Here is a 27,386-nt window from a genome sequence, read left to right as displayed (position 1 = left end):
ATATCTGTTTTTCACATGAACACAGTTCAACAACTAGCCGCTTGGTGTTGGTGCCTCCTCTGGTACGCCGATCAGCTGTTGTATATGGCGAGTTTGCAAGGCAATGTTTTCTACTACTGTAATGTAGTGTGTGTGTTAACATTATATTATACGGTAATACCTACCTAATACTGTTCAATACGTTAAATAAAATTACCAAACTCGAGTTTCAGTACGAAATAATTGTGATGGGCTGAGCGCGTTATGACAAGTGGTGTACAATGAGTGTTAGGCTGGGCATTTCACCTTTATCTCTCAGTGGAAAAGGTTCACATTTTATATCCGGCAGACAAATAGACCCCCGGTTTTGGAGAGAGACTCAAGCTTCAAATGTCAACTTATATGCCGGCATATACGGTAATTTACAAACCGTATTTCACACCCAAATGAGTAAATCTTACCTGCCAGCATTTGTCGCAGTAACGCATAAAAGGTCTGTTCTTTATTCCACAAGTAAGACAATCCCAACGTTCAGCTGCCAACTCTGGATCATTATCTAAACACTGATCATCCGTGTCAGAATCGTCTGCCCAAAAGTCTTCCTCAGACTCATCCTGCGCCGAAACATGAAGCGCATACACTGCTACATCAACATCCTGAAAAGATAAAAGGGAAAGAACCATGTTATTCATAGTCTTCATTTTTATTAAAAATAATATATGATTTACTGTGCAGTATTAGAGAAAAATTTGGTTGTACATGGTTAATAACATTTGTGTCAAATTTAGAAGTAGTGGATGAATTTGAAATGAACGTGTGCTGTATGCCATCGTATACAACCTAAGCAATCTAATGGGTTTCAAGAAATACTCCTAGAATTTGGGGATTTCTCACACATTTCTTCTCATTTATAATCTTTTGGGATTACGTTCTTGAATCAAGGCACTTGCTAAAAGTCCTGAAACTCCTGCTGTTGCTTCTCGAGGTAACTCATTGAAGAAATTCACATTATACGCTGCATAAAAAACAGAACTTGTAAAAAGACACCTGGAGAAAGTGTGTAACAAAAGCAGTAAGACCAGATTAGACATCACTATGGTTACTGAAGGCAGCTGCAAGAATCTTCTCATTAACTTAAACTTCAGTATTCACCATAAGTATTCATAAGAGTATTCAGTATTCATAAGAGACAAGGGCCACAGAGGGGCACGACAGCTGAATGGACAACGCTCGGGATTCATAGTCCTGAGGTTCCGGGTTCGAGCCCCGGTGGAGATGGAAACAAATTGGCAGTTTCTTTCACCCTGATGCAACTGTTCATCTAGCAGTAAATAGGTACTTGGGAGTTAGACAGCTGATACAGGCTGCTTCCTTGGGGTGTGTAACCGAAAGGAGGCCTGATCAAGGACTGGACCGCAGGGACGCTAAGCCCCGAAATCATCAAGATAACCTCAAGAAGGGGAGCTACCAGAAATCTGGAAAAAGGCAAATGTAGTTCCAATATTTAAGATGGGACAGACATGACTCACTAAACTATAGATCAATATCATTAACATACATTCCATGCAAAAATGTAGAAAAAGGCATCAGATAAAGAATTGTAGAACATTTGAGGGGTTAAGAGTAAGTTTTACAACAGAGGCACAATACTGCTCTAGACGTAAAATCATGCTCATTAAACTTTACTGAATTCTATGATGAGGGTCACCACAATAACACAAGAGAAGGAAGGATCGGTAGACTGCAGTTTCCTAGACTATCAAAAAAGCTCTTGATACAGCTCCTCACAAAAGATTAATACACAAGCTAGAGAGAAACGGGGATAACGGGAGAGGCACTGGACTGGGTAGAGGAATACTCGACATACAAGAAACAAAGCGCTATACAGGTAGTCAGAGAATGTTATGCTGGAAAGAAATGGAAAGTTGTGTTCCACAAGGCTGTCCTAGGACAGTGCTCTTTTGTAGATGATGCAAAGTTATTGAGAAAACTGAAGGGATGTGGGATGCTGCAAGAAGACCTTGATAAGTTTCACAACTGGACAGATAAATGGCTGCTGGAATTAAATCCACAAAGTGCAAAGTAATGAAAATGGTCCAACGTTACTTCCCTTGGATCACCTGCGTGTACAGTATGCCAATGCAATATGGCTAACTACTCACAGTGGTCATCAAGATGAGTAATGAACAGCAATCTGCAACAATGGGTAAGCAAGTTTGGCTGAAAAACTAACATTCTTGGTAGTTTCATTGTCAACATGTTGGTATGTCAACATACTATTGATGTAATGGACAATTAGAATCTAGAATTTGGTACCACTGAATTTGGACAAACTGGAAAGGTTTTGTATTTATGTTGCTAATAAAACCTAACCCAACCATCCTAGGCCTAATGCCCACTATCTAAGGCCTAATATAGTAGACATATGTACTATACTAGGCCTAGGAATTTTTAAGCTTGGTTTTTAGCTATATTTTTGGGGGCACTCTTTATAAAGTGAATACTGTAGTACCCAACATTATCTAATTGTCCATTACATGTCAGTACTGTATATGTCGATAGTCAACATAGTTACAAAAAGTACTATCTAAAAAGGAGGACGAGTTGCTTACAACAAATAATTAACTACACCATAAAGGAAAGGCAATTACACGAAACATGAGAAAAAGACTTGAAAGTAGACATAATACCAACATAACACTAGAAGGGTTCGTTCTCGACTCGCAATTGGGAATTCCAGGTTCGAATCCCAGGCGGGACAGATGGTTGGGTGCGTTTCCCATTACCAAACCACACAACACAATCGACATGATAATGGAAACCGAAACGTTGTCGTCTCTTCATCTTCTGGTGTGTGGTTTGGTAATCAAAGGCATAAACTTGAGAAAGTTCAGAGGCTGAACTTGAGAAAGTTCAGACATTAGTACCAGAATTGAGAGGCCTCAACTATGAGGACAGGATTTGAGAACTCGTCCTCGCAACCATAGAGGAAATAAGTAACAGAGGGGATATGATGACTATATAAAAGATCTTGAGAACAGACATATGGACAAAAATATATTTTAACAAGTCGAACAGGAGGACATCAGTGAAAGCTGGATGCAATCTGGTCAATTAGATGTAAGGAAGTTCTCATTAGCTGTACGGGTAATCAGCAAGTGGAATGCATTGAAGGAAGATTGTTGAAGCCAATTTCATCCACAATATGGAGGAAAAAATAATTACATTTTCAGGGAGTCATTTAGCATGCCTAATATAAATGGCTAGGAGGCAGGGCATAGAGAACGTTATGTTACTCCCCCGTAGCCATTGATAAGTAAGCACTTGGGGTGTCTGCATGCAGGTGTTGGCATACGGGTGTCTGCATGCAGGTGTTGGCATACGGGTGTCTGCATGCAGGTGTTGGCATACGGGTGTCTGCATGCAGGTGTTGGCATACGGGTGTCTGCATGCAGGTGTTGGCATACGGGTGTCTGCATGCAGGTGTTGGCATACGGGTGTCTGCATGCAGGTGTTGGCATACGGGTGTCTGCATGCAGGTATTGGCATACGGGTGTCAGTGCATAGGTGTAGGGATGGTATTGCCAAGGAATTGTTGTTAACAGTGGCGGCAATTGCATGGTTTTCACTGATCCATAGTGTCATGACTAGAAAAGGATCACTATTTACCCTGGGAAAGTGGGAGATTGTGTGAAAGATCTATCTTGAGATGATTTCGGGGCTTAGTGTCCCCATGGCCCGGTCCTCGACCAGGCCTCCTTTTTGTTACACACCTCCCGGGAAGCAGCCCATAACGGCTGTCTAACTCCCAGGTACCTATTTACTGCTAGGTGAACAGGAGCACCAGGGTGAAAGAAACTGCTGATTTGTTTCCGCCTCCACCGGGGATCGAACCTGGAACCTCAGGATTATGAATCCCGAGCACTGTTCACTCAGCTGTCAGGCCCCCATTTACATCGCTTACATCGTGCACTAAATTGCAAAGCCAAAGATTATACCCAATGTAGAATTTGCCATTATTTATACTGTATATGTATTCATTTAAACATTTACAATAAAGTAAAATGGTCGGAGCTGTTGCTTGTAGATTAACCACAATTCTACACTCCTCTTTTATGCATGTAAAAATTCATATAAATACTGTATGAATTTTTTGTTTTATTTCATTTTTTATATACATATTATGTCTAACGTTGAAAAAGTTGGTCAACAAATAATTTTGGGTGTGGAATGTATCTCGACTCTAACCATGGCAGTCAATGGATAAAATATTATTTACCAAATAGAGCATCAAATTCTTTTTCAGGGAATGCATCTCATTCGTTAAGTGCAGTCCACCTACATAATACCATAATTATTATAGTATTACAGTATACTATAATAATATATAATATACTATACTATATATATACAGTATACTATAATAATAATACAATATTACAGTATTATAGTATACAAGGCAATAATTTAATGCTAGGAATCTAAAAATATAAATAATATATTCACAGGAAGGTACAATGGGTTGGTAAGATAAAACAAGACCGGTATTGGTACACTCTTGCAAAGCCACTAACACGCATAGCAATTCGGGGTAATAAATATATTTATTCAAAACACAGTATGTGTAATGAAGGATAAAGCTAGATATTGCCACAACCTGCAGATTGTTTGCAACATAAAAACTACTGACAAACACCTCTTGGAGAAATATTAAACACTATGTGGATGATATTGCTCAACACAGAGCACGGCTGGATTAGCCGAGGACTGCCGAGAGAGGCAGTTACCTTGGGATGGTTATCTTGAGATGATGATTTCGGGGCTTTTAGTGTTCCCGCGGCCCGGTCCTCGACCAGGCCTCCACCCCCAGGAAGCAGCCCGTGACAGCTGACTAACACCCAGGTACCTATTTTACTGCTAGGTAACAGGGGCATAGGGTGAAAGAAACTCTGCCCATTGTTCCTCGCCGGCGCCCGGGATCGACCCCGGGACCACAGGATCACAAGTCCAGCGTGCTGTCTGCTCGGCCGACCGGCTCCCCTGGCTAAGCCCCGTTAAGCCCCGGGTTTCGGGGCTTAGTGTCCCCGCGGCCCAGTCCTCGACCAGAATTCATTATACTTTATGAATTATTTCATGTATTTCTTTTAATGACTTGGTAATAACTTGCAGTTCAGCAATTTGAAGTTTTATACAAGAAATATTTTCTGGGAATTAGCTAGTCATTGTGAAATGGCAATTCACCAACACAAAATTTGTATTAATAATTATGCAAATGTTAGAAATATTTTATGACAGGATTAGTGTAGATATTAATATTTTGTAATTCAATGTGATGTGTACACTGAATTTAAAAAAATTGTTCCTGGCAAGGTTAGGAATCGAGTTTTGATTTCATCTGCTGCAACGGATCGAGTTACCGATCTAGTAAATACGTATCAAATTGTTAACCTACCTCAACCATAGAATCGTCATCATCAGAATGTTCTTCTTCCCTGGCATCATCTGAAGCTATTTCATATTCTTCAAAAGATCCGGTCTCTATCTCGTCTACATCACTTTCCTCAAACTCGGTGTTACGACACAGTGCTAAAACAAGAAAAAGAGTTAGGAAATTACTCGTCATTTTACATCTTAATAGTGATTCAAGCCAAGGCCTAAACGAAATGGAAAGATCCAATTCTGGTCAAAGGTTTGGCAGGATTGTATGCATCAGTTAAGAAATGTAGATGTTTCTCTCTCAGAATGTTTGGTAATATATTTATTGTTTATGATGTGTGTATATATATGTATTAACATGATGTACTGAACGGGGTGAGAATAGCTTGAGCTACCTCATCCCTTTGTGTGTATTTTACCTCAAACTTATTTCAATTTCAATGCATCAGTAAAAATGGCAGGAGTTACTAATAACATACAGACATTAAATTTTTGGCACTAATATGAACATTATAATGGTGACGATGAGTCACAATAACGTGGCTGAAGTATGTTGACCAGACCACACACTAGAAGTTGAAGGGACGACGACGTTTCGGTCCGTCCTGGACCATTCTCAAGTCGATTGTCCCAATCGACTTGAGAATGGTCCAGGACGGACCGAAACGTCGTCGTCCCTTCAACTTCTAGTGTGTGGTCTGGTCAACATTATAATTGTGAGATACTATGTAAGTGGGTCCAGAACAAAACCTAATGGAGTGAGACTCCACCAAACAGCACAATATTTAAACCCACAATAAAAACTTACAGTTAATATTACAAGTTCCAGTGTTCATATTTCGACTACATTCACAATGTAACCACAATGCAACAGGGCAAAGTTCTGTATCAATGAAAAAATTTAAGGGGTGGATTTTCCACTTAGGGTGGATTTTATACAATTATTTTTAAATGGAATGTAAAATTACGACTGGTGCGGAACCGATAGTAATAAACACGTCGTATATTTACGACCCAGGAGCGCGAAAGTGCTCCTGTTAAAAGAAATTTAACATCCCTGCAAAAACATACAATGTAACTGTCCCTATATTCTGCCTGTTACAACTTGTAATAAAAGTTGTTAAATCGTGTTATAACATTTTTACGACATATAAGAATGTCATTACAACTTGCTATATAAGTTGTTTACAATTTTTAGGTGTTACAACTTATTCAAATGTTGTAGCAATGTCAGTTTCATTGGTGGGAGGCCCAACCTAGAGTATTTATAACTTGGTAAAATAAATTACCACCACTCTGCAAAGTTATCTTCAATTATGCATAATATTTATTTCAATATTTCTCTTATACATTAAACATCAAATGAGAAACTATTTGATAATACTTCTATAACAGGTTCACAAAGATATAACAAGAAAACGAATAGGTAAACTGAATTTTCCTAGACTATCAGAAAGAATCCGATACCCCTGTACAGCTCTTATTAAATGCTAGTGATTAAAACAGAGATGCAGGCTATTATAATTGGTAAATCCCTGAAATGGGTAATGGAGTACCTCTCAGACAGGAAATAGGGTAACAGAGGAAGGCAGGTCGACAATGTGGGGCTAGTAGTTATATCAGAGAGATGTGGGTCAGCAGTTATATCAGAGAGAGATGTGGCCAGCAGTTATACCAGAGAGAGATGCGGCCAGCAGTTATACCAGAGGGGTGCGGCCAGCAGTTATACCAGAGGGGTGCGGCCAGCAGTTATACCAGAGGGGTGCGGCCAGCAGTTATACCAGAGAGGTGCGGCCAGCAGTTATACCAGAGAGGTGCGGCCAGCAGTTATACCAGAGGTGCGGCCAGCAGTTATACCAGAGGTGCGGCCAGCAGTTATACCAGAGAGGTGCGGCCAGCAGTTATACCAGAGAGGTGCGGCCAGCAGTTATACCAGAGAGGTGCGGCCAGCAGTTATACCAGAGAGGTGCGGCCAGCAGTTATACCAGAGAGGTGCGGCCAGCAGTTATACCAGAGAGGTGCGGCCAGCAGTTATACCAGAGAGGTGCGGCCAGCAGTTATACCAGAGAGGTGCGGCCAGCAGTTATAAAGAGTGTGTTGCGGCCAGCAGTTATACCAGAGAGTTGTGGCCAGCAGTTATACCAGAGTTGCGGCCAGCAGTTATACCAGAGAGTTGCGGCCAGCAGTTATACCAGAGAGTTGCAAGGAGTTACCCAAGAAAGAATCCCAGGAAACAGACTAAGTGGCCAACCACATTCAAATGACCTCTTACAGATGTGCAACATTTGTCTTAAACCAGCAAACAGAAGAACCAATTAGAAAAAATACACTAGATTATATTTTTACAAACAATGATGAACTGATGAGGGACACATTGATTACTAACACACGTTACTCAGATCACAACCTAATTGAAGTTCAGGCATGCACGGGCAATAGACCTGTGCAGCCAGTTTCAAATCTAAGAGGAGGAGACTTCAATAAATTCAATTTTCAATAGACTAAATGGATACAAATAAACCAAAACTTCACAGAAATATGCTGGGAAAGACAGCTTGATAATGCAAAAAATTGTCGTGCTAGAAAATGGAAGCGGCTGGCAAAGCGATGTACTGTCCTAGGTCCTTGAGAAAATAGGCAGTGGTACAAGAAACACAGTATGTGTAAGTCACAAGTTGGCTGAGCAGACAGCACACTTGACTTGTGATCCTGTGGTCCCGGGCTCGATCCCAGGCGCCGGCGAGAAACAATGGGCAGTTTCTTTCACCCTATGCCCCTGTTACCTAGCAGTAAAATAGGTACCTGGGTGTTAGTCAGCTGTCACGGGCTGCTTCCTGGGGGTGGAGGCCTGGTCGAGGACCGGGGCACGGGGACACTAAAAGCCCCGAAATCATCATCTCAAGATAACCAAATACCACCGAGAAGAAAAACAGATGTAAACTGGAACACGACCAGTGTTCCCTCTATAAGCGACGAAAATAACTTGGTCAATAATTGACCAAGAAAAATTGCGTCACTATTCCAATAATGACAAAAAAGGCCAAGTACAGAAAAAAACGATTGAGCTAAAGTTGCAAGAATCATGTAACGTCCAGGAAAGGCAAAGACAAATAAGTGAAAAGCCGTAAGTGAAATACAGACAATACCCAAAAAATTTTAAATTAACGCTGAGGACTACTAAATACTGTACTGCAGTAAGACAGTGTCAAACAGGCAGTGGATTGAAAGAAACTCCTAGAAAAGAAGGTTCGAATTCAGACTACAGTAGTTAAAACTGGTTTTAGTGAACTACAAAAATGAACATAAATGAACACTGAACATACCAGTTTCATATCCTTGATGGCTATAGACAGATTCCACATCTGAATTGCTGTCTGGAACATCAGGAAAGCAGAGTCCTCGACACACAGGTCCATCTTTGCCCTGTCTAGAGGGTCCAGGAAGATGGATAATGGTATCTTGGTGGTCAGATTCAAGTTTCCTTGAACAATCAGAGGTTACTATACTATTTATATGTTCTGAGGTTGTAGTACTTGTAGGCACTAACACCTCTGTTCTGCCATTAATTTGACTTGGAGCATTATTTACACGTGCACCGATCGCATTCCTCTCGGCTGCACATTCCTTCACTTGTTCACTTGAGGAACCATTTTCCGTGACCAGTGAACATGTTGCATTCGCCCTGATAGGCACCGACACACTTTCTCTCGCCACATTATGAAGAGAGACTGGTTGTGCCCTGATGATGTTCTTGATAATCAAGGATCTGCAACAAGTTAAAATGTTATTTGCTATACAGTACAATGTTAATTAACAAACTACAATGAAGTCAAACTCGGAACAATTAATAGAACCTGATACAAATGGTCAGAATTGAGTGATTGTTTAAAGCTGTAATTGAGGAAAAGTATTTTTATTGGAAATGTAAAAGAAATGGGGGATTTGCAAAAGATGTTACTAATTGTTATCCACCTGAGGGATAAATAACCGAATCCACATAAAAGAAAAACATTTGTAAAAGAAATATCATTTTATTTCTTACACGCCATTTTTACTTTTCAAAATACTGTACTGTACAGTAATTGCCGATACCAACCATTATATATTTAGATATATGGAAACATACATTTAAGCCCCATTTTTCAATACCACGCCCTATCATAATGACACTGGAGTGAACATATCACAAACTAGTTGTGTTGCCCGCATGGAAGCGGATAAAGGAAGGAGTGTTGCCCACATGGGAGCGGATAAAGGAAGGAGTGTTGCCCGCATGTTATTCACTAATCTATTCGGGAGCCGGTCGGTCGAGCGGACAGCACACTGGACTTGTGATCCTGTAGTCCTGGGTTCGATCCCAGGCGCCGGCGAGAAACAATGGGCAGAGTTTCTTTCACCCCATGCCACTGTTACCTAGCAGTAAAATAGGTACCTGGGTGTTAGTCAGCTGTCACGGGCTGCTTCCTGGGGGTGGAGGCCTGGTCGAGGACCGGGCCGCGGGGACACTAAAAAGCCCCAAAATCATCTCAAGATAACCTCAAGATAACCGTATATTTAAAATTGGTTCTAAATGTGGCCAGTGTATAAAACTAATACTCTACACCTAAAAAGCTGAGATAGGCATAAGAGGCTAACAAATTTAATCCCTCTGTAATACTGAAGAAATATGAAAGAAATCTATATTTAAAAGCATAGCCAAAAAGTTGCAATGATGACATCTTTAACCATTCTAGTAATGTATGAAAAAATTAAGGTTTAGAACATAGGTGAAAAGCTTCTTCCCGAGAAAGACCAGTTACTGCCTTAAGAGTTCGGGAAGGTTGACCTTTCACACATTCACAACAGGAATATTTTCAAAGTGCCTATCGTATCATACCTTCCCAGTGCTACTCTGGCTCACACACACAGCCAAGGAATGCTCTGCTAATCACCAGTTTATCTTGGAAGGAGTTGGAGTGCAGCTGAATAAATCTTTAAAGGTATTCCAAGCTCAAGTTTGTACAGTATTCTCTATTATACCGTATCTTGAGGTTATCTTGAGATGATTTCGGGGCTTTAGTGTCGCCCGGTCCTCGACCAGACCTCCACCCCCACGAACAGTTCGTGACAGCTGACTAACACCCAGGTACCTATTTTACTGCTAGGTAACAGGGGCATAGGGTGAAAGAAACTGCCCATTGTTTCTCGCCGGCGCCCTGGATCGAACCCGGGACCACAGGATCACAAGTCCAGTGTGCTGTTATGCCCAGAAGGGGAGGATAACCCCCCCAAAAAAGCATTTCCAACATCATAACGAATTAAAATATGTCAATTTGCCCTGACTGCGCATAGTCCTGTCCATGAGAACAGTTCGACCTTACCTAACAGCACAATCCAGCAGTGAAGCTCGGTGATGTATAACTGGTTATAGGTTTGTTTTATTTAACATTAACTACGGCAATGTCATTTCATTTTTACATTAGAAAAAACACAAAATTAACATCAGACAAATAGTTCTTTTTGCTTTTAAAAGTTTCTCAATCTAGGATAGAGAAAATGATATGGAAGCCTATGGAAATTAAAGAAATAGTACAGTAAATGAGGGGTAACTTAAATATTGTCAACAAACACTATTTATACTACTGTATACTAAAAAATTTAACTTTTGTTTACTGAAAATAATAGCACAAAAAAGGTACTATACAGTACATAAAAATTATATACTGTAATACTGTGATGTATAATATAATACAACCATACAGCTATGTTAAATTATTAAGTGAAAATAACTGCTGCCGAAACAAATGCATCTTGCCAGCCGATCACTGACAATAGTGTGTTCAAGCTATATATTAGTATTAAAATTTATTAAAAAAAAATGCTGGGTAGGCGACAAGGGTGAGCGAGCAAAAGATGACCAATCGTCATCTTCCCCATCCTGTCATCTTATAAAGAGTGTCGCATTTCGCATGTATACATTACATAAGGCCAAAAATTGTCGTACTAGAAAATGGAAACGGCTCACAAAAGTGACATACTGTCCCGTTTTCTGTTTTGGGTCCTCTGATAAGTTAGGAGAGGACACTTTAAATTTACCGTTTTCTTGACATTGAGAAACCTTTGGAGGACAGGCTGCTTCCTCAGTAACCTAGGAATGTAGCCCTAACCCATAACATTAGGCCTACGAGGTTTATGTTTCACTCAACATCCTTTTCAGCTAAAGTCATAGTTTTTAGGAACATAACTCCTACATTAAATTGACAGTCTGGCTCATCTGTATATGGCAAAGCAATCGACTTGATAATGGTCAAGGACGGACTGAAACGTCGTCTCTTCACTTTCTAGTGTGGGGTCTGGTCAACATATGGCAAAGGTTCCCAGGGTGTTGTCGGCACAAGAATTGGTAGTATTTCCTGGCATCACAACACAGGTGCAGAAAATCTGGTTCATTTGTTTTTTGAGATATGACCTTAAATCTTACCATCAACCCGTGTCCCATCCCTGCCAATTTGTATATAATAATGGTCCTTAAATTTTTTACCATTATATGCAAGTCTTGAAAGTTTCATGCCAATATACAAATGGTGTTCTCCAGATACTGCACAGCCATTGATAATGATTTTGGAAAAAAAAAAAAAAAATTGGGTATCCTCAATGGTGATACCCAATTATTCACCCTTGGGCTGAACAGTAGAGCGACGGTCTCGCTTCATGCAGATCGGCATTCAATCTCCGACTGTCCAAGTGGCTGGCTACCATTCCTTCCCCACCCCCCGTCCCATCCCAAATCCTTATCCAGACCCTTTCCAAGTGCTATATGGTCGTAATGACTTGGCGCCTTCCCATAGCAATTCCCGCCCCACCCACAAAATAAAGAGAATACTTATTGTTTAGATAAGTATCAACAGTAATGTACAAGCATCAGAATTGAAAGAGTATCAAGTACTTCCATGAGAAGATATGCTCACCTGACATCATTGTAGTGGAAGCGATCAACTCGTAGAACATCTCCCAAGGGATCATTTTTACAGTTGACAAAAAGAATATCTAGAGGGTCAAAGAGATGCTTTTTGCTATAAAGGTAATTCTTTAAGAGCAGCAAAATCTGGAAAAAAAATCCCAATTATAAATTTAATTTTGCTAATTTGTAATGAAGAACAACATAAAGCCTAAGCTTCTTTTTATGTCTTGTTCCAAAGACAATTAATCTCCGAGAAACTTACTATAATACCGTAATGTTACGTTTAAACTGAAGACAAGATTGAAAAGTCAAAAGTCAAATTAGGGGAAACAACACCAATGAAGGAGCAAATCTTTTTCAATAGAACGTATATTGAAATCAAACAGGTTTGCAACAGGTTTGCAACAGAGAATCATCTTAACTTCAAGACATGTTACAACACTAATTCAATTTCAGATTCTCCCTCCAGTCTTTCTCACAGCTAATGCATACCTGTCTTTGTATAATATAGTGCTGTACTTCATTAATATTTCACACATGTTTATGGACTTGAAATAAATCTAAAATTCCTAAACTGTCAACAAAGCTTTATTTTGCCAATTAGACAAACTGAAGATTCTAGTATCTACTTTAGCCTCAAACTCATTTTCAGTACCATAAGAAAAAAAATTAAGGGTTTTATCACAAAATTACCGAGCAAATAGGAAACATGACGTTAATACACCTTTGCAAAACGTAAGTACTGTACATTAACATTAAATCTAAAAAGCTACCATTTTAAGGCAATACCAATTGTTTCCATTTAAACCATGAACTGATACTATATTACTGCAGAGAAACACAGAAGTGCTCAATGTATTAGGCTCATGCATGCTCGACAATATTTGGTAAAATCTTGCCATGTATCAATAGGAAAAATAATTCACAGCTTATGGAAGGCAATGCAAACCATTTTCTGATGCTTCCTACAAAATATGGAAAGAAATGCACATCCCAACACATTATGATGCAAGGCTTCATTGTACTTCTGTTATACAAAGTATTTGCATTCAATTCTGCATTCACAGTGTTTCCATTACTCTCTTTTGGGATCTTTAACACCCTAGGTAGCACAGGGACTGATCTTAGTTACCCATGAAAGCACCAGCGAGAGAAAAAAAAGTGTGTATTAAATGAGGACTGTCAAAATTTAAGTGACACCACCACCAAGTGGTGTTTAAATGGAAAGACCCATAAATGAAGAAAAACATCCTGGAATCTAATTTACCTGCCTTCTCAAAAGTGCTTCCATGAATGACCAAGACCAACTGGTCTAATATCTAAATGAAGAAATACAAATCTTGTATAAAATTAATTTATTGATCTAGCAAAGGGTAAAGAAAACTTAATAAAAGTAGAGCGTACGAGCAAAAGAAAGCCTCTTACTTGCCAAAGTAAAGGCAGCAGCAATGCTCAGGGAATCAAGGTGGTGTGCAGTGTATGTGCAGTGTACGCACAGTATCTCACAGTTCACAAGAGCAGATAAGCCGGCAAGCATACTTGCCCCTAAGGGACACACACAACACACATACATAGTTTAAAAAACGGATAAATACACATTTAGAGAACATGGTATAATATGAGGCATGAATAAAGTATCCAAGTTAAATCCAAGGTTCCAAGTAGCTTATAGTAACTAAATTCCTAGTACAGTACACACAGAAATCACAAGAGTGTGATGGATCAAAAGAACAAATCCACAAAGCCCGTGAAGAGGGTTCGAACCTACACACGGGAGGTTTTCAGCTGCGCCTTAAGTCAACTGTGCCACGACATGGTTAAAAGAATTGCAACCTGGACTGCTACTGCCCTCACTAGGAACCCGAAGCTTCGCCAAAGCCCAATCGGAGTTTCACACAATTCCCCCCCGTGCACCCGGGCTCTGTCAACCAAATTTTCTACCTCTACGCCCTTACTTCAATACACTTGTGGATTTGTTTAAATTCCTAGTCTTTTGCCCGAGACCTCTATTCAATATTGCTACTTAGCATTTGTCAGGTTAATAAGCTAAAAATTAATTCCCCCTGGGCATCCATGTCAGGTGAATAATAATAAAAAAAAAATCACAACTGTCAGAAATAATGTAGCAGAATGAACGAGCAAATATATATCCCTTCATGATCACCATTTAACAAATGTCAACAAACTCCTCTGATCAAAATTGGATATAGTGTATCCAATATATACACTATATAAACCTGTCTTACAACTATCCTTAATGGCAATGACTTAGTTGCAGAGTCTTGGATGGATTAATCCAAGACCCTGCAGACATAGTGACCAATACTTCAAAATGTTCAGGCCATTTTCTGTGTTTACACAAAGGTCAATCACGGACTTTGTGCACCACTGCAATGGGGATTATCTTGAGATTATCTTGAGATGATTTCGGGGCTTTAGTGTCCCCGCGGCCCGGTCCTCGACCAGGCCTCCACCCCCAGGAAGCAGCCCGTGACAGTTGACTAACTCCCAGGTACCTATTTACTGCTAGGTAACAGGGGCATTCAGGGTGAAAGAAACTTTGCCCATTTGTTTCTGCCTCGTGCGGGAATCGAACCCTCGCCACAGAATTACGAGTCCTGCGCGCTATCCACCAGGCTACGAGGCACCCCAGTGGACAGTGAAGTTGTGCTATATTAAGCCAACATGTGGCTAATATGGAAGTATGTGTCAATGTATTTGAAATGTTGCTCTGAATGCGCACAAGAAAATACTGAGCATTCCCAAAGATTACAAGATGTGCGAATACACGACAGAGATGGGTAACACCATTCCAAAAATTAATATGTAGGTGAAAATTATGGCAAGAGATGAAGCAGAAGATATAGATCTCTAAATACAATACCAGGTCCAAGAATGTTAGGATACATTACAGTAATAAATTGTTAAAAGCATGACAAGGTCTATCTCTTTCTCTGAAGAACCAAAATTACAGAAACTAATGAAGAGTAATTTGAAATAAAATATTCAACTAGAAATTACATTTGGATGCTAATACTGTACTGCAGCCAACATAAGATGACAATACAGCCATAAATATAAGGACACCCATTTCAGTTTAAGAAAATATATGAAACATTCAAATTCAAAACTACAAAAACTTAAGTATACTTCAACTTAGTACAACAAAAACATCTGAATCTACACACCAAGCCAATATGGGCAGTAAACATCCCTGGCAATATTAGTACCTCTTTGAAATTGTAGGGTTTAGCGGTGGCTCCCACCGAGGCAAAAGTGGCTCTAAGAGCAGGACTAAGGTAGTACATATTAATGAAAGTGGAATTTTGCGTTTCTGCTCCATTTTCATTACAACCACTGCCGCCTCTTCCTGCCTCAGACCCCACCACCTGATTGGGAGGTTGATGAAACTGGCGATCAGCGCCATTCCTGCTGGCAATGTTCTCGGCTACAGGTCTGGGTGACAAGTGGTTCTCCTGGCTCTGTAACCCCCCACCGCTAATACCACTGCTTATGCACAGAGTCGAGGGACTGGATGGGGGGCTACTACTGGCGACCTCTCCGCAGCTCTGCAGAGGGAGTACAGCCAGGGATCGTGCTGCCTCTGACAGGTCGGGGGCCATTTTCCACTCCCTCTCCTGCTCTCCACCCTGAAACACCATTGCTATCACTCCATGATCAACACCATCATTCATGTTATAAATGCTTCTTATTAAACTTTAATATTTCCAATTTTTAATATTTCAAATATCTTTAATGGATTTAAAAAAATGCAATAATCTCAAGGGGTCATTCAATATTCTATTATAATATATATTATTTTATGCAGTTTTCTTTTAGAGTACAGACCCATTGCATTTTTAAAAGAGGTTTAAATGTGCATTCTATTAGGTATTGTACTTAAATGCCATCTATTTACATTTTCCACACCAAATATGTCAAATTATCAAACATTGATCATTATGAAGCAATTATTTATATATAAATTAATTAGATGCAGTCTAAATATTTAGTGGTTATGAAATACTAAATGGAGGAAAATATTATCCTGTGTGTCTTGCATGATTTAACTCGTTCAAAATGCTCTCACACCACCACCACCTCTATTCATGTAATACAGTATTTATTACATGAATTACATGAATACAGTATACTGTACCTTGACTGACAGGCACGGTTCCTGTATTTAGTTCTACATAAGAATGTTTAATCAAAATTGTAACCTCAAAAGTAATAACCACAAATCAATTTCTCTCACAATATACATTAAAATTTATGGTCTGACTGTATGAAATTCCTTTCTTTGTAAACAGAGTTTGTCACTGTTGGTATACATTGCATAGAGATGCAGTTCTGTAATACCATTATTCCTGAATATCATCATTACATCACATGTTCATCTCATAATTGCAATATTCAAAATTAGAAAACAAGTACAGTACTGTAGCATCAATATCCTCGTACGTTGACACTCAAGAACGACGTAATGAAAATAAGCCAAGTAACTTAAGTTATTTGGTTAAGTTACCAAGTGATTTAAGGTACTTAGTTACACACTAAGTACTGTATTAGCCCTTTTTGTCAGTACTCAGTTTAAAATACACACATAATTTTTCACAGCCTATTTTACCATCCTTCAAGGCTTATGAAAACACTTATGTTTAACACTTATATAAGTTTTAACACTTATGAAAAATTGAGTTTGTTAATTATATACACCAACACAATTTTAGTCTGACAAAGTTAGTGCATTAATTTTCCTTATTTTAATAAAATGGAGCCAAGAGGCATCCTCATATTTACTTTTCCTCCGAGGCACCACGCTAAAACTACGAAACTTGATGCTCATAGACACATTTGCGGCTTTATTAAAAATCACTCAACAGAACTAGTCAGCCTTGTTCACTACTACAGGTTCTTGGCCAAGTTATTTATTTGCCTTCTCATTACCAGTTGCCACTCCAACGACCAACCTTCATTATTTAGAATACCATACTGTATTATTAATTTGAAGAGAGCCGACTGTCTACTACAAACCATACCTGAAAACTGGATTTGGCTCAGAATCCCAAATCAACAGTTCAAATCAAAGAAATGTCCTTCAAGCAACTTTCAGACACTAAGGAGATATGGTACAAAACCTCAAAATGGGTAACATAAATCTTATCGTTCAATAAACTGGACTTTTCAGTGACTACTGTTTACTTTAGAGGGTACAAGAGTAGAAGGTTTTCCGACTCTTGCTTGCAGGCTCAGCTAAACCTTGCTCCTTGACTTCCTCAGAACATGATCTGCCAATCATTTGGCATCCTGGTCCCCCAGTTACTACTGGGTACACAGAGAAGGAACGGTGCCCAATCGTCCTTCACTACCCAGGATTGCAACGCACTGAATATTTCAGAGCCCTTGCCTGAGGTATGTCAATTTAATAACTGGTCCACAGCATTCTGTTAACTATGACCTGTCATTATGTAAACACCACAAAAAGCCTTTATTAAGTATGTCCCAAATTGAGGCTGTCATATCCATTACTGAAAAAAATTGAAAGATTCATGTAGTTCACATGTCAGCTCACTCCAATTTAATTGCAAATCATTATTTGTGGTCCTGTGATCAGAAGGTGCAAGAGACCATATAGAGCACTGTTACGGCATCCTGGTTCTCATGCTTTCAGTGACTTGTAAAAGGTAATTATCAGGAGAAAGCACCACACTAGCATCACCACAGTACCTAGCAATCACAGTGGCTCATGACTATATTCTGCAGATTCTCAGATTCTTGTGGCTTTTCTTTATTCTGTTAACATTTACAAACTGCATTTGTACCAAGTGTCCATCAATGGGATAATTTAAAATAGTTACTCCATAAAAAATCTTTATATGTATTTTGTATACAAAGTCAAGCTATTAAAATATCTTTTAAAGTATTTTCCCTGTAATATTTGCTGCATTTTTCTTTGACTTTGATGCAAACAGGGTATTAATTTATATGTACTAAACATTATGCTTTTAACATACTGAATGTTTAGCCCATCTTACAAGTACTGTACTGTATTTCTAAATACAATATTTTAAGCCTCAGAAATTGTGAACTTTGATAGAACACTAAGCCACCAAGCATTCTTACACGTCTTAATAATAGTATAGTACCTATTACAGGTACAGTACTTTTTCAGTCTTCAGAAAAACACATTTAATTCACACAAAGCCCAAGTTTGGAAAAGTATTTATAATTATTGCCTGCATATCTCATTCTGTAATAAAAGGGCTATGAACTCTCCTTTATTTTTGTTATCGTAATTAAATGCGCGACCCAAATTATTAAGAGGGCGGCATGATGAAGGCTGCCACTGTACCGAGCTGTGGAGCGCAACACCTGATGGTCAGTTGATCCAAGGAAGCATCAGAACTCAGGGACGGGAGACAACGCCAACCTTTCCACCTTTGGACTCGTAGCGTGCCATTGCACATGTTCTTTATCATTATTATTATAAATACATTACAGTAATAATTATAATAATAATAATTACTGTATATAAAAATTATAATTATATAATAATTAATAATTCTTATAATTATAATATAATTACAATAACTTAATTTTTACAACTACAACACTGTACAGTACTATAAAAATTAGTATGTGCAATTATAATTTGATGCAAGACATTGTGTCCTGTTACAGCCTAGAGTAGTGAATACGGTATGTGGGTAGGAATACACGCTAATTAATAGAATGCATGCTTCACACACATCTTTGCACGTAACCACACTATCCTAACCCTATCCTAATAAATAGGAATAGGTGAAGCATACCATCTAACATGCCTGTTGAAAATCAAAATACAAAATATATCAATTCATTGTATTAAGGGACAGGCAGTTACTTATATCGAGATCCCCATCCCCTCAGACTGAACTACTGACCATCCCCCTGGATGCAACCCCACATCAAGCTAGCTAACTCCTAGCTACCTATTGACTACTAGGTGAACAGGTGCATTAGGTGGATAGGAAGCACGCCCCCACCATTTCTGTCTTGCTTGGGATTCAAACCCGGAATTCCCAAATGCGTGTCGAGAGCAAACCCAACTGTACTGCCACAATTAAGTTAGAATTCATTGATGTAACCTGTAACTCCTAACTGTACTCACTTAATTGTGCTGGTGGGATCGAGCTCTAGCTCTTTGGTCCCGCATCTCAACTATTGAGCAACAGGTTCCCGAGACTAACAGGCTCTTATCATATTGACATATAAAATTGTGATTGGGGTCAGCCTTCAACACATCACTTCCTAGTGCATTCCACTGTTAACCGAGTCTTAATAATGTCTCAGACTCATCTTAGCCCTCGGTTTCCACCCGTCCCCCCTTGTGCTAGTACCACCAATGTTAACCACAATCATTAGCTACACACTCAATGCCCCCGAGAATTGAGTGGGTGGTAGGTCTGTATGTGCTCAGCTACCGATATACTTGGCATAATGGAAGAATTTCCACAAACACAGACCTCCAAGCACTCACACTCACACCTTGGCAGAGAGGATTTTCTTGGATTTTCTACCAGCATTGAACCCAATACAGTACTCGAATAATAAAAATTAGCTTGTAATTTATGTAAAACCTTTAATAATTAGCTGTTGTAATAAGCAAGCTTAATCAATTGCTATCACAACACTGCTGTGGTGTTAAGCTTGTTAAATAATATAACAAAACTGCCCTAATTCCCATTCAGGAAAAGAGAAGCTTGACCCTGAGATAACATTAGAAATACTTAATAGTAAAAGATATTTAAATATCTATTTAAATCAATTACTACACCAAATATGAATTACTAACTACACATCATTTAACACTAATGTTATCCGCTTTGTATTAGTCACATCTGACTAATTACTATGTCCATTCATTTACTATCGATTCCAAGTTCGGGTCACACGAATAAAAACAAACCTGGAGCCCAACTTGGGATAGCCACCTAAATAAACTTTATGTGGCAACATATGTTGAATTATTGCAGTAAGTACAACTTCTCGGCCTACATCTACTCTCCCCCCCCCCACACACACAAGGAAAACCAAGGCAATATCTTACCCTCAAGATGGTCATAAGTAAAATAATTCAATCAAGGCCGAAGTTTTAAGCACAAAAAAAAGAGAACTCTCTCGGTCGGCGTTGGCACTGTTCTATACAGGTGGTGAGTGTGGTGACGACTGCGGCTCTCCTCGCTTACCTCGAGCTGTATGGCCGTCGTTACATGTTGCGGCAGCTGAGAGAGCGCGTCGCGACTAGAAGCCACACGAGACAACTGGTTGCTGACTTGACACGGAGGCGCTGAGGCACGAGACACCAGGAGGCCATAACCAGTCCTGCTTGAACCTGTGTGTGTGTGTGTACACCCGACCATGCTCGCCAACCCTACCTATATCTCCCCCTACTCCCCCTTGCATTCCTCAATCTTCCTCTCTACTTCCTCCCCACTAATGCCTCTTATTTTGTCTCTCGACTACCCCTTTTGAATCGCTGTTTTTAACCTATACTGCATGTGTGGGTGTTTTAAGGTGTTGATTGATTGGATTGTTTGTTAATTTGGTGTGTCAAGGTGTACTGGTCTGGGAGGAGCTCGGTGGTGTTGGTACTGGCTGAGGTGATGCTGAGCGATAATTACCGATATTTGAACTACGCATTTATTTCTACTACGATTTTCACTGTCCTTCATAGTCGTATTCTGATGACTATAGCAATAATTTACTTGGAATTAAACATTTTCCTTCTTTGCATAACACAAATCTTCCGAAATGTGAATAACATACGAGTTATTACAACGAGAGAGATATATGCCAACACCGCCCTGTCAGTCCGGCGTGTAATTGTTTCATTCATTAATGGTGCTTGGAGGCCTACCCTACAGCAGGGATGACAGCCAAGATGCCGGAGGGAAGGAATAAGATGGCGTGTGTGTGTGTATGTGTGTGAGAGAAGAGAGCAGGGGGAAGGTATGACAGAGGACACGGGGGGGTTACAGGCGGCCGTACAAGCTACAACCTGTACACAGGCTGTGACGTAGGCTGCCCCGCCTTCATTCACTGAAGGAAATTTTGCCATCTTTTAAATCTACGGGAATTTGAGGACTTTCTGTCCTCACGGGCATCAGAAAATTACCCACGAGGAAACTGTATTATCATATTGAAAATAAACATACACATTAGCGCACAAATAACGCCTCTTCGATTCTTAAGCCTATATAATAAATATATAATTTGTCCTATTGCCTCTAAATTACTTAATTTGTTTTAATTCAATTATATTTACATATAGGATAATAATATATAGGCTTAAAGAACACGCTTATTTAAAACCAACAAATATAAATACTTATATTAAGGTACCTTAATTGCAGTGCAATTTTTTAACTTTTTAATTTTGCCGTTATTGAAACAATAATTAAAAAAAATTGAAACATATATATGTGACTATAACTTCCCTCATGATACAGAAGATGGGTGTTTATATATGAACTTTATAATAACCTCATTAAATTATCTCTGAGCGTGTATATAATTTTTGAATATACTACTAGATTGATTATACGGAAATCTGTATAAGAAGGCTACACAAAAACCTACAAAATAAACATATAACCAGTGAATTACATAATTATTTCACAGTTAATATTAAATAAATTCCCTTGTTCTAACAGAATTATAGGCCTATATTTTTAGATTATAGTTATTGCCAAATAAGTGCTGGGCCTAGGCTATTTGACCCACAGTTCCCGCTCTCAAGGTCAGAGACAATGAATGAAATTTGACCTGGCCCTGGAACGCGGCTACCTGGACTCGCCTAGTTATGCTTGCGGGGGTTGAGCTCTGGCTCTTTGGTCCCGCCTTGTCTGTCAACTGGTGTACAGATTCCTAAGCCTATTGGGCTCTACCTGACACTGAACAAATTCTTTCTTGGTGGGACCCCAAGCTACACTACTAGCCTGGGATGGGACTCCAAGCTAAGGCCTGGGATGGGACCCCAAGCTACACTACTGGCCTGGGGGTGGGACCCTAATCTCCACACCTCACTGGAGTTCCCAGAACTTTCAGGTGACCTCGCTGTCAGTGTTACCACTGTGGTGTGATATCCACTCCATGGTGCATCATATGTGATAACTCTCCCTCTTTCTCTCTCTCTTTCTTTCTCTCTCTCTCTCTCTCTCTCTCTCTCTCTCTCTCTCTCTCTCTCTCTCTCTCTCTCTCTCTCTCTCTCTCTCTCTCTCTCTCTCTCTCTCTCTCTCTCTCACACACACACACACATATATGTAAATGATGATATATGTAAATGATCTCCTGGAGGGTATAGACTCATTCCTCTCAATGTTTGCTGACGATGCCAAAATTATGAGAAGGATTAAGACAGAGGAGGACAGCTTGAGGCTTCAAGAAGACCTAGACACGCTGAAGGAATGGTTGAACAAATGGTTGTTAGAGTTTAATTCAAGCAAAAGTAATGCAATGAAGATAGGTGTAGGGACCAAGAGGCCAGATACTAGGTATCATCTGGGAGATGAAATTCTTCAAGAGTCAGAGAGAGAAAAAGGGGGGGTTGATATCACGCCGGACCTGTCCCCTGCAGCACATATCAAGAGGATAACATCAGCGGCATATGCCAGGCTGGCCAACATAAGAACGGCATTTAGAAACTTGTGTAAGAAATCATTCAGAAATTTGTATACCACATATGTTAGGCCAATCCTGGAGTATGCAGCCCCAGCATGGAGTCCATATCTAGTCAAGGATAAGACTAAACTGGAAAAGGTTCAAAGGTTTGCCACCAGACTAGTACCCGAGCTGAGAGGTATGAGCTACCTTGAGCTACCTACGAGGAGAGACTACGGGAATTAAACCTCACGTCGCCAGAAGACAGAAGAATTAGGGGGGAGATGATCACCACATTCAAGATTCTCAAGGGAATCGACAGGGTTGATAAAGACAGGCTATGTAACACAAGGGGCATACGCACTAGGGGACACAGGTGGAAACTGAGTGCACAAATGAACCAGAGATATTAGAAAGAACTTTTAGTGTCAGAGTGGTTGACAAATGCATTAAGCAGTGATGTGGTGGAGGCTGACTCCATACACAATTTCAAGTATAGATATGATAAAGCCCAATAGGCTTTGGAACCTGTACACCTGTTGACTGACGGTTGAGAGGCGGGACCAAAGAGCCTGAGCTCAACCCCAGTAAGCATAAACAGGTAAGTACACATGACAAAGAGTACTGGGAAGACGGGACACCACGAACGTAGCTCTCATCCTGTAACTACACTTAGATAATTACACACACACACACCTTGACGCGATGCGTTAGAGAAATAAAACAATGACTAGTTAAACCTGAGGTCAACCGTAAGGTAAGTTCAAGTATGTTTATTGAGACAAGAAAGAAATACATCTCATAGGGATAGAGTAGCTTAGGCTATTTCTACCCCCCCCTGAAGGTCAGGCTTCACACGGGCGGATAGTGGTTGTCCCTAGGGACATCAGCTCCCAACACCTAGCCTCGACTAGCCTCCAACATCTGCCCTTACTATTGATGTCAATGTTTGCGTGTGTCATTACACAAGAGGATTGTTTATAGTGGGAGGACGACCTGCCTAAGGATGGTCTCAGTAATGGCTACTAGACTTCAACCAATATAAATGTAAGGTAATGAGAAGGAAAGAGGGGTAAATGATGCATATACAAGAGGCAATAAGGCCAAGTTCGACAAGTTACAATGCTGGACAGCCAAAAGGAGCTTTTTTTCACCCATAAGGTGAATAATACCCATAGAGCCGCCTACCCGCCGAAGCTGTAACTGTCAAGTAATATAGATTTAAACATATATTTTATATATTTTCATAAATACTCATGAAATATGTTTAAATATACAATTTAGAGTGTGTCTTATAATCCTTGTAACCGCGTCTAAGCCGAGCAGAAGTATTTCTGGGAATTCTCATTACCTGTCGATGTAGACCTGACCAAAGGGGTGGGGGGTAGAAGTAGCCTAAGCTACTCTATCCCTTTGAGATGTATTTCTTTCTTATCTCAATAAACACACTTGAACTTGAACCTGACCAAATGTAAACTGTGTCAACAAAATTATTCGCACACCCTCCGTCACTATGTGATGGAGTGCGAAAAGATACGTGAATTCAGAGACAATTCTATAACCAATGTACCAACGATGTGTCAATATTTCATAAATTTTAGCCAAATATCCCCAGTTTGCTAACTGTAGGTAGTAACTAAGTGATTGTAACCTATCCACCGCCGCCCACTGGATGGGGGGCGGTGTGCAGGACAAACATATCAATTGTGACACTAGCTCTCCACATATGTCAGTTGCTTAATTTAGAAACTGTACTTGTGGTCGATCTCGAACCCATTGTTGATGTGACGACTTATACTGAATTTTGTAACTAGCTCATCAAGATTGTAACTTGCTTAGCTAAATGAATTGTGTGGTTCAGTCCCTGAGCCCATTATGTGCCTTTGTAACCCTCTGTACCGCCCACAAGATCGGTATGGGGTGCATAATAAATGAACTGAACTAACTTATAATCCACTGTTCTGGGTGGCAGTGAATATAAGCAGCATTTCACTGCATTAAAACCTAATTAAATTACTCCAATTAGGCAAAATTGAATAATAAAGACTAGTAATAATTATAATCAAGAAGAAGGTAAGAAGAATAGTCAGGGAGAAGTGGGGAACCTTTGACAAGCCACTGGCTTCCTGTCCCTGCCGAGGTCACTAGAGAGATGTGGCCCTCAGGTCAAAATAAATCCAGAATACAGTATGGAATGAATACAAGATGGCTCCTTGAAACTGCATGCGACAAGGACCTGTGGAGATTTGGGGGATAGAAATAGCCTAAGCCACTTTATCCCTTTGAGATGTATTTTTTTGTCTCAATAAACGTACTTGAATGTCAAGTACGTTTATGGTCAAGCGGATTAAGGCGCCCTGTAGTTACCAGTTGCGTTGCTTCTGGGAGTATGGGTTCGAGTCACTTCTGGGGTGTGAGTTTTCATTCGCATATAGTCCTGGGGACCATTCAGGCTTGTTCGTACTTGAATGTGAATGATTTCGTGTTTAGAATCTCACACCTATTGGGTTATCTGAGGCACCTGGGAGCCACTGAAAGTACTAGTTTCCAGATACAATAACTACACTTAATTATTGTATACATATCTAATAAATCCTTTAACGTATCTGCCAGATACCTTCTTCTCTGGCACTACGCTTGCGGTAGGAGACTTCAGTGCCAGAGATTTATCTTCAGCTTCAAGTTGAAACGCAACTATTATTGACTGTAGTTGGTTCCAATTTGTACAGAACCCCGAAGAGGCTGAAGCATTAGAGAAGCCTCCTGCTTACTTGGGAGATTAGATTATACTTGTTCGCTAGGCTTGACTTGTGAGAGTTTGGTCCACCAGACTGTTGCTTGGAGCGGCCCGCAGGCCAGGCTTGACTTGTGAGAGTTTGGTCCACCAGGCTGTTGCTTGGAGCGGCCCGAGGCCAGGCTTGACTTGTGAGAGTTTGGTCCACCAGGCTGTTGCTTGGAGCGGCCCGCAGGCCAGGCTTGACTTGTGAGAGTTTGGTCCACCAGGCTGTTGCTTGGAGCGGCCCGAGGCCAGGCTTGACTTGTGAGAGTTTGGTCCACCAGGCTGTTGCTTGGAGCGGCCCGCAGGCCAGGCTTGACTTGTGAGAGTTTGGTCCACCAGGCTGTTGCTTGGAGCGGCCCGCAGGCCAGGCTTGACTTGTGAGAGTTTGGTCCACCAGGCTGTTGCTTGGAGCGGCCCGCAGGCCAGGCTTGACTTGTGAGAGTTTGGTCCACCAGGCTGTTGCTTGGAGCGGCCCGCAGGCCCACATACCCACCACAGCCCGGTTAGTCCGGCACTTCTTGAAAGAAAATTATCTGGATTTCTCTTGAAGATGTCCACGGTTGTTCCAGCAATATTTCTTATATTCGCTGGGAGGACGTTGAACAACCGCGGACCTCTGATGTTTATACAGTGTTCTCTGATTGTGCCTATGGCACCTCTGCTCTTCACTGGTTCAATCTTGCATTTTCTTCCAAATCGTTCACTCCAGTGTGTGTGTGTGTGTGTGTGTGTGTGTGTGTTTGTGTGTTTGTGTGTTTGTGTGTGTGTGTGTGTGTGTGTGTACTCACCTAGTTGTGTTTGCGGGGGTTGAGCTCTGGCTCTTTGGTCCCGCCTCTCAACCGTCAATCAACAGGTGTACAGATTCCTGAGCCTATTGGGCTCTATCATATCTACACTTGAAACTGTGTATGGAGTCAGCCTCCACCACATCATTTCCTAATGCATTCCATTTGTCAACCACTCTGGCACTAAAAAAGTTCTTTCTAATATCTCTGTGGCTCATTTGGGCACTCAGTTTCCACCTGTGTCCCCTTGTGCGTGTTCCCCTTGTGTTATCTGTCTTTATCTACCCTATCAATTCCCTTCAGAATCTTGAATGTGGTGATCATGTCCCCCCTAACTCTTCTCTCTTCTGACTGTGTGTGTGTGTGTTCTCCCATAAGACTCTGGTAATAGTGTCAGCCAATGAAAGTTTACGATGACGCTGCATGTGACGTCATTACAAGATAAAAATAACCGATAATTATCTCTTGAACAAGATTAGGCTTTTCGCAGCGGTGGTTCCAATATTTCTTTCTTTCTATCTTAGATTCATTCTTTCTTTCTATACATATACAAGAAGGTACAATAAGTTGTGTGAGTACATTCGTTTATAGTTAAGTGCTTTACTACATTCTAACTAAACCATAATAATGAGCTTAGCGTTTTGGGCAGGTCCTTAAAGCTAACGCAAAATTTGCCTTGAACTCAAAACAAGGAATCAGGATGAGGAAGAGTCTATGTTGAGTAACAAATATCTGTAAGGTATACATCTTTTGTTAACGGAGGCATTGGAACTAATTAGGTTGTTCAGCGCCCCTCGATATTTTCGCGAGGGCGGGGAGGCAC

At 40.3% G+C, this 27,386-nt stretch overlaps 1 protein-coding gene across 4 annotated transcripts in view; it reads right to left on the bottom strand.

Annotated features, from left to right (window-relative positions):
- The window catches only part of LOC123746700 (E3 ubiquitin-protein ligase Mdm2), a 31,184-nt gene extending 10,409 nt beyond the window's left edge, over positions 1 to 20,775 (bottom strand). Inside the window, exons 1-6 of one of the 4 annotated variants that reach the window (XM_045728411.2) lie at positions 20,587 to 20,775; positions 15,586 to 16,005; positions 12,363 to 12,499; positions 8,739 to 9,181; positions 5,432 to 5,565; positions 441 to 635 (exon numbers count right to left, since the gene is read on the bottom strand). In XM_045728411.2, coding sequence (XP_045584367.1) covers positions 441 to 635; positions 5,432 to 5,565; positions 8,739 to 9,181; positions 12,363 to 12,499; positions 15,586 to 16,005; positions 20,587 to 20,760 — 1,503 coding nt within the window. In that variant the 5' untranslated portion in view covers positions 20,761 to 20,775. Of the gene's footprint in view, positions 1 to 440; positions 636 to 5,431; positions 5,566 to 8,738; positions 9,182 to 12,362; positions 12,500 to 15,585; positions 16,006 to 20,447 lie in introns of all 4 variants that reach the window. The other 3 variants (XM_045728412.2, XM_045728413.2, XM_045728414.2) reach the window with 3 other exon arrangements.
- Positions 20,776 to 27,386: the final 6,611 nt, after the last annotated feature.

The sequence above is a fragment of the Procambarus clarkii genome, chromosome 85, assembly GCF_040958095.1.
Source record: "Procambarus clarkii isolate CNS0578487 chromosome 85, FALCON_Pclarkii_2.0, whole genome shotgun sequence".
Lineage (NCBI taxonomy): Eukaryota > Metazoa > Arthropoda > Malacostraca > Decapoda > Cambaridae > Procambarus > Procambarus clarkii.
The sequence above is the reverse complement of the archived record's forward strand: the minus strand, read 5'-3'. Positions and strand labels throughout refer to the sequence as shown.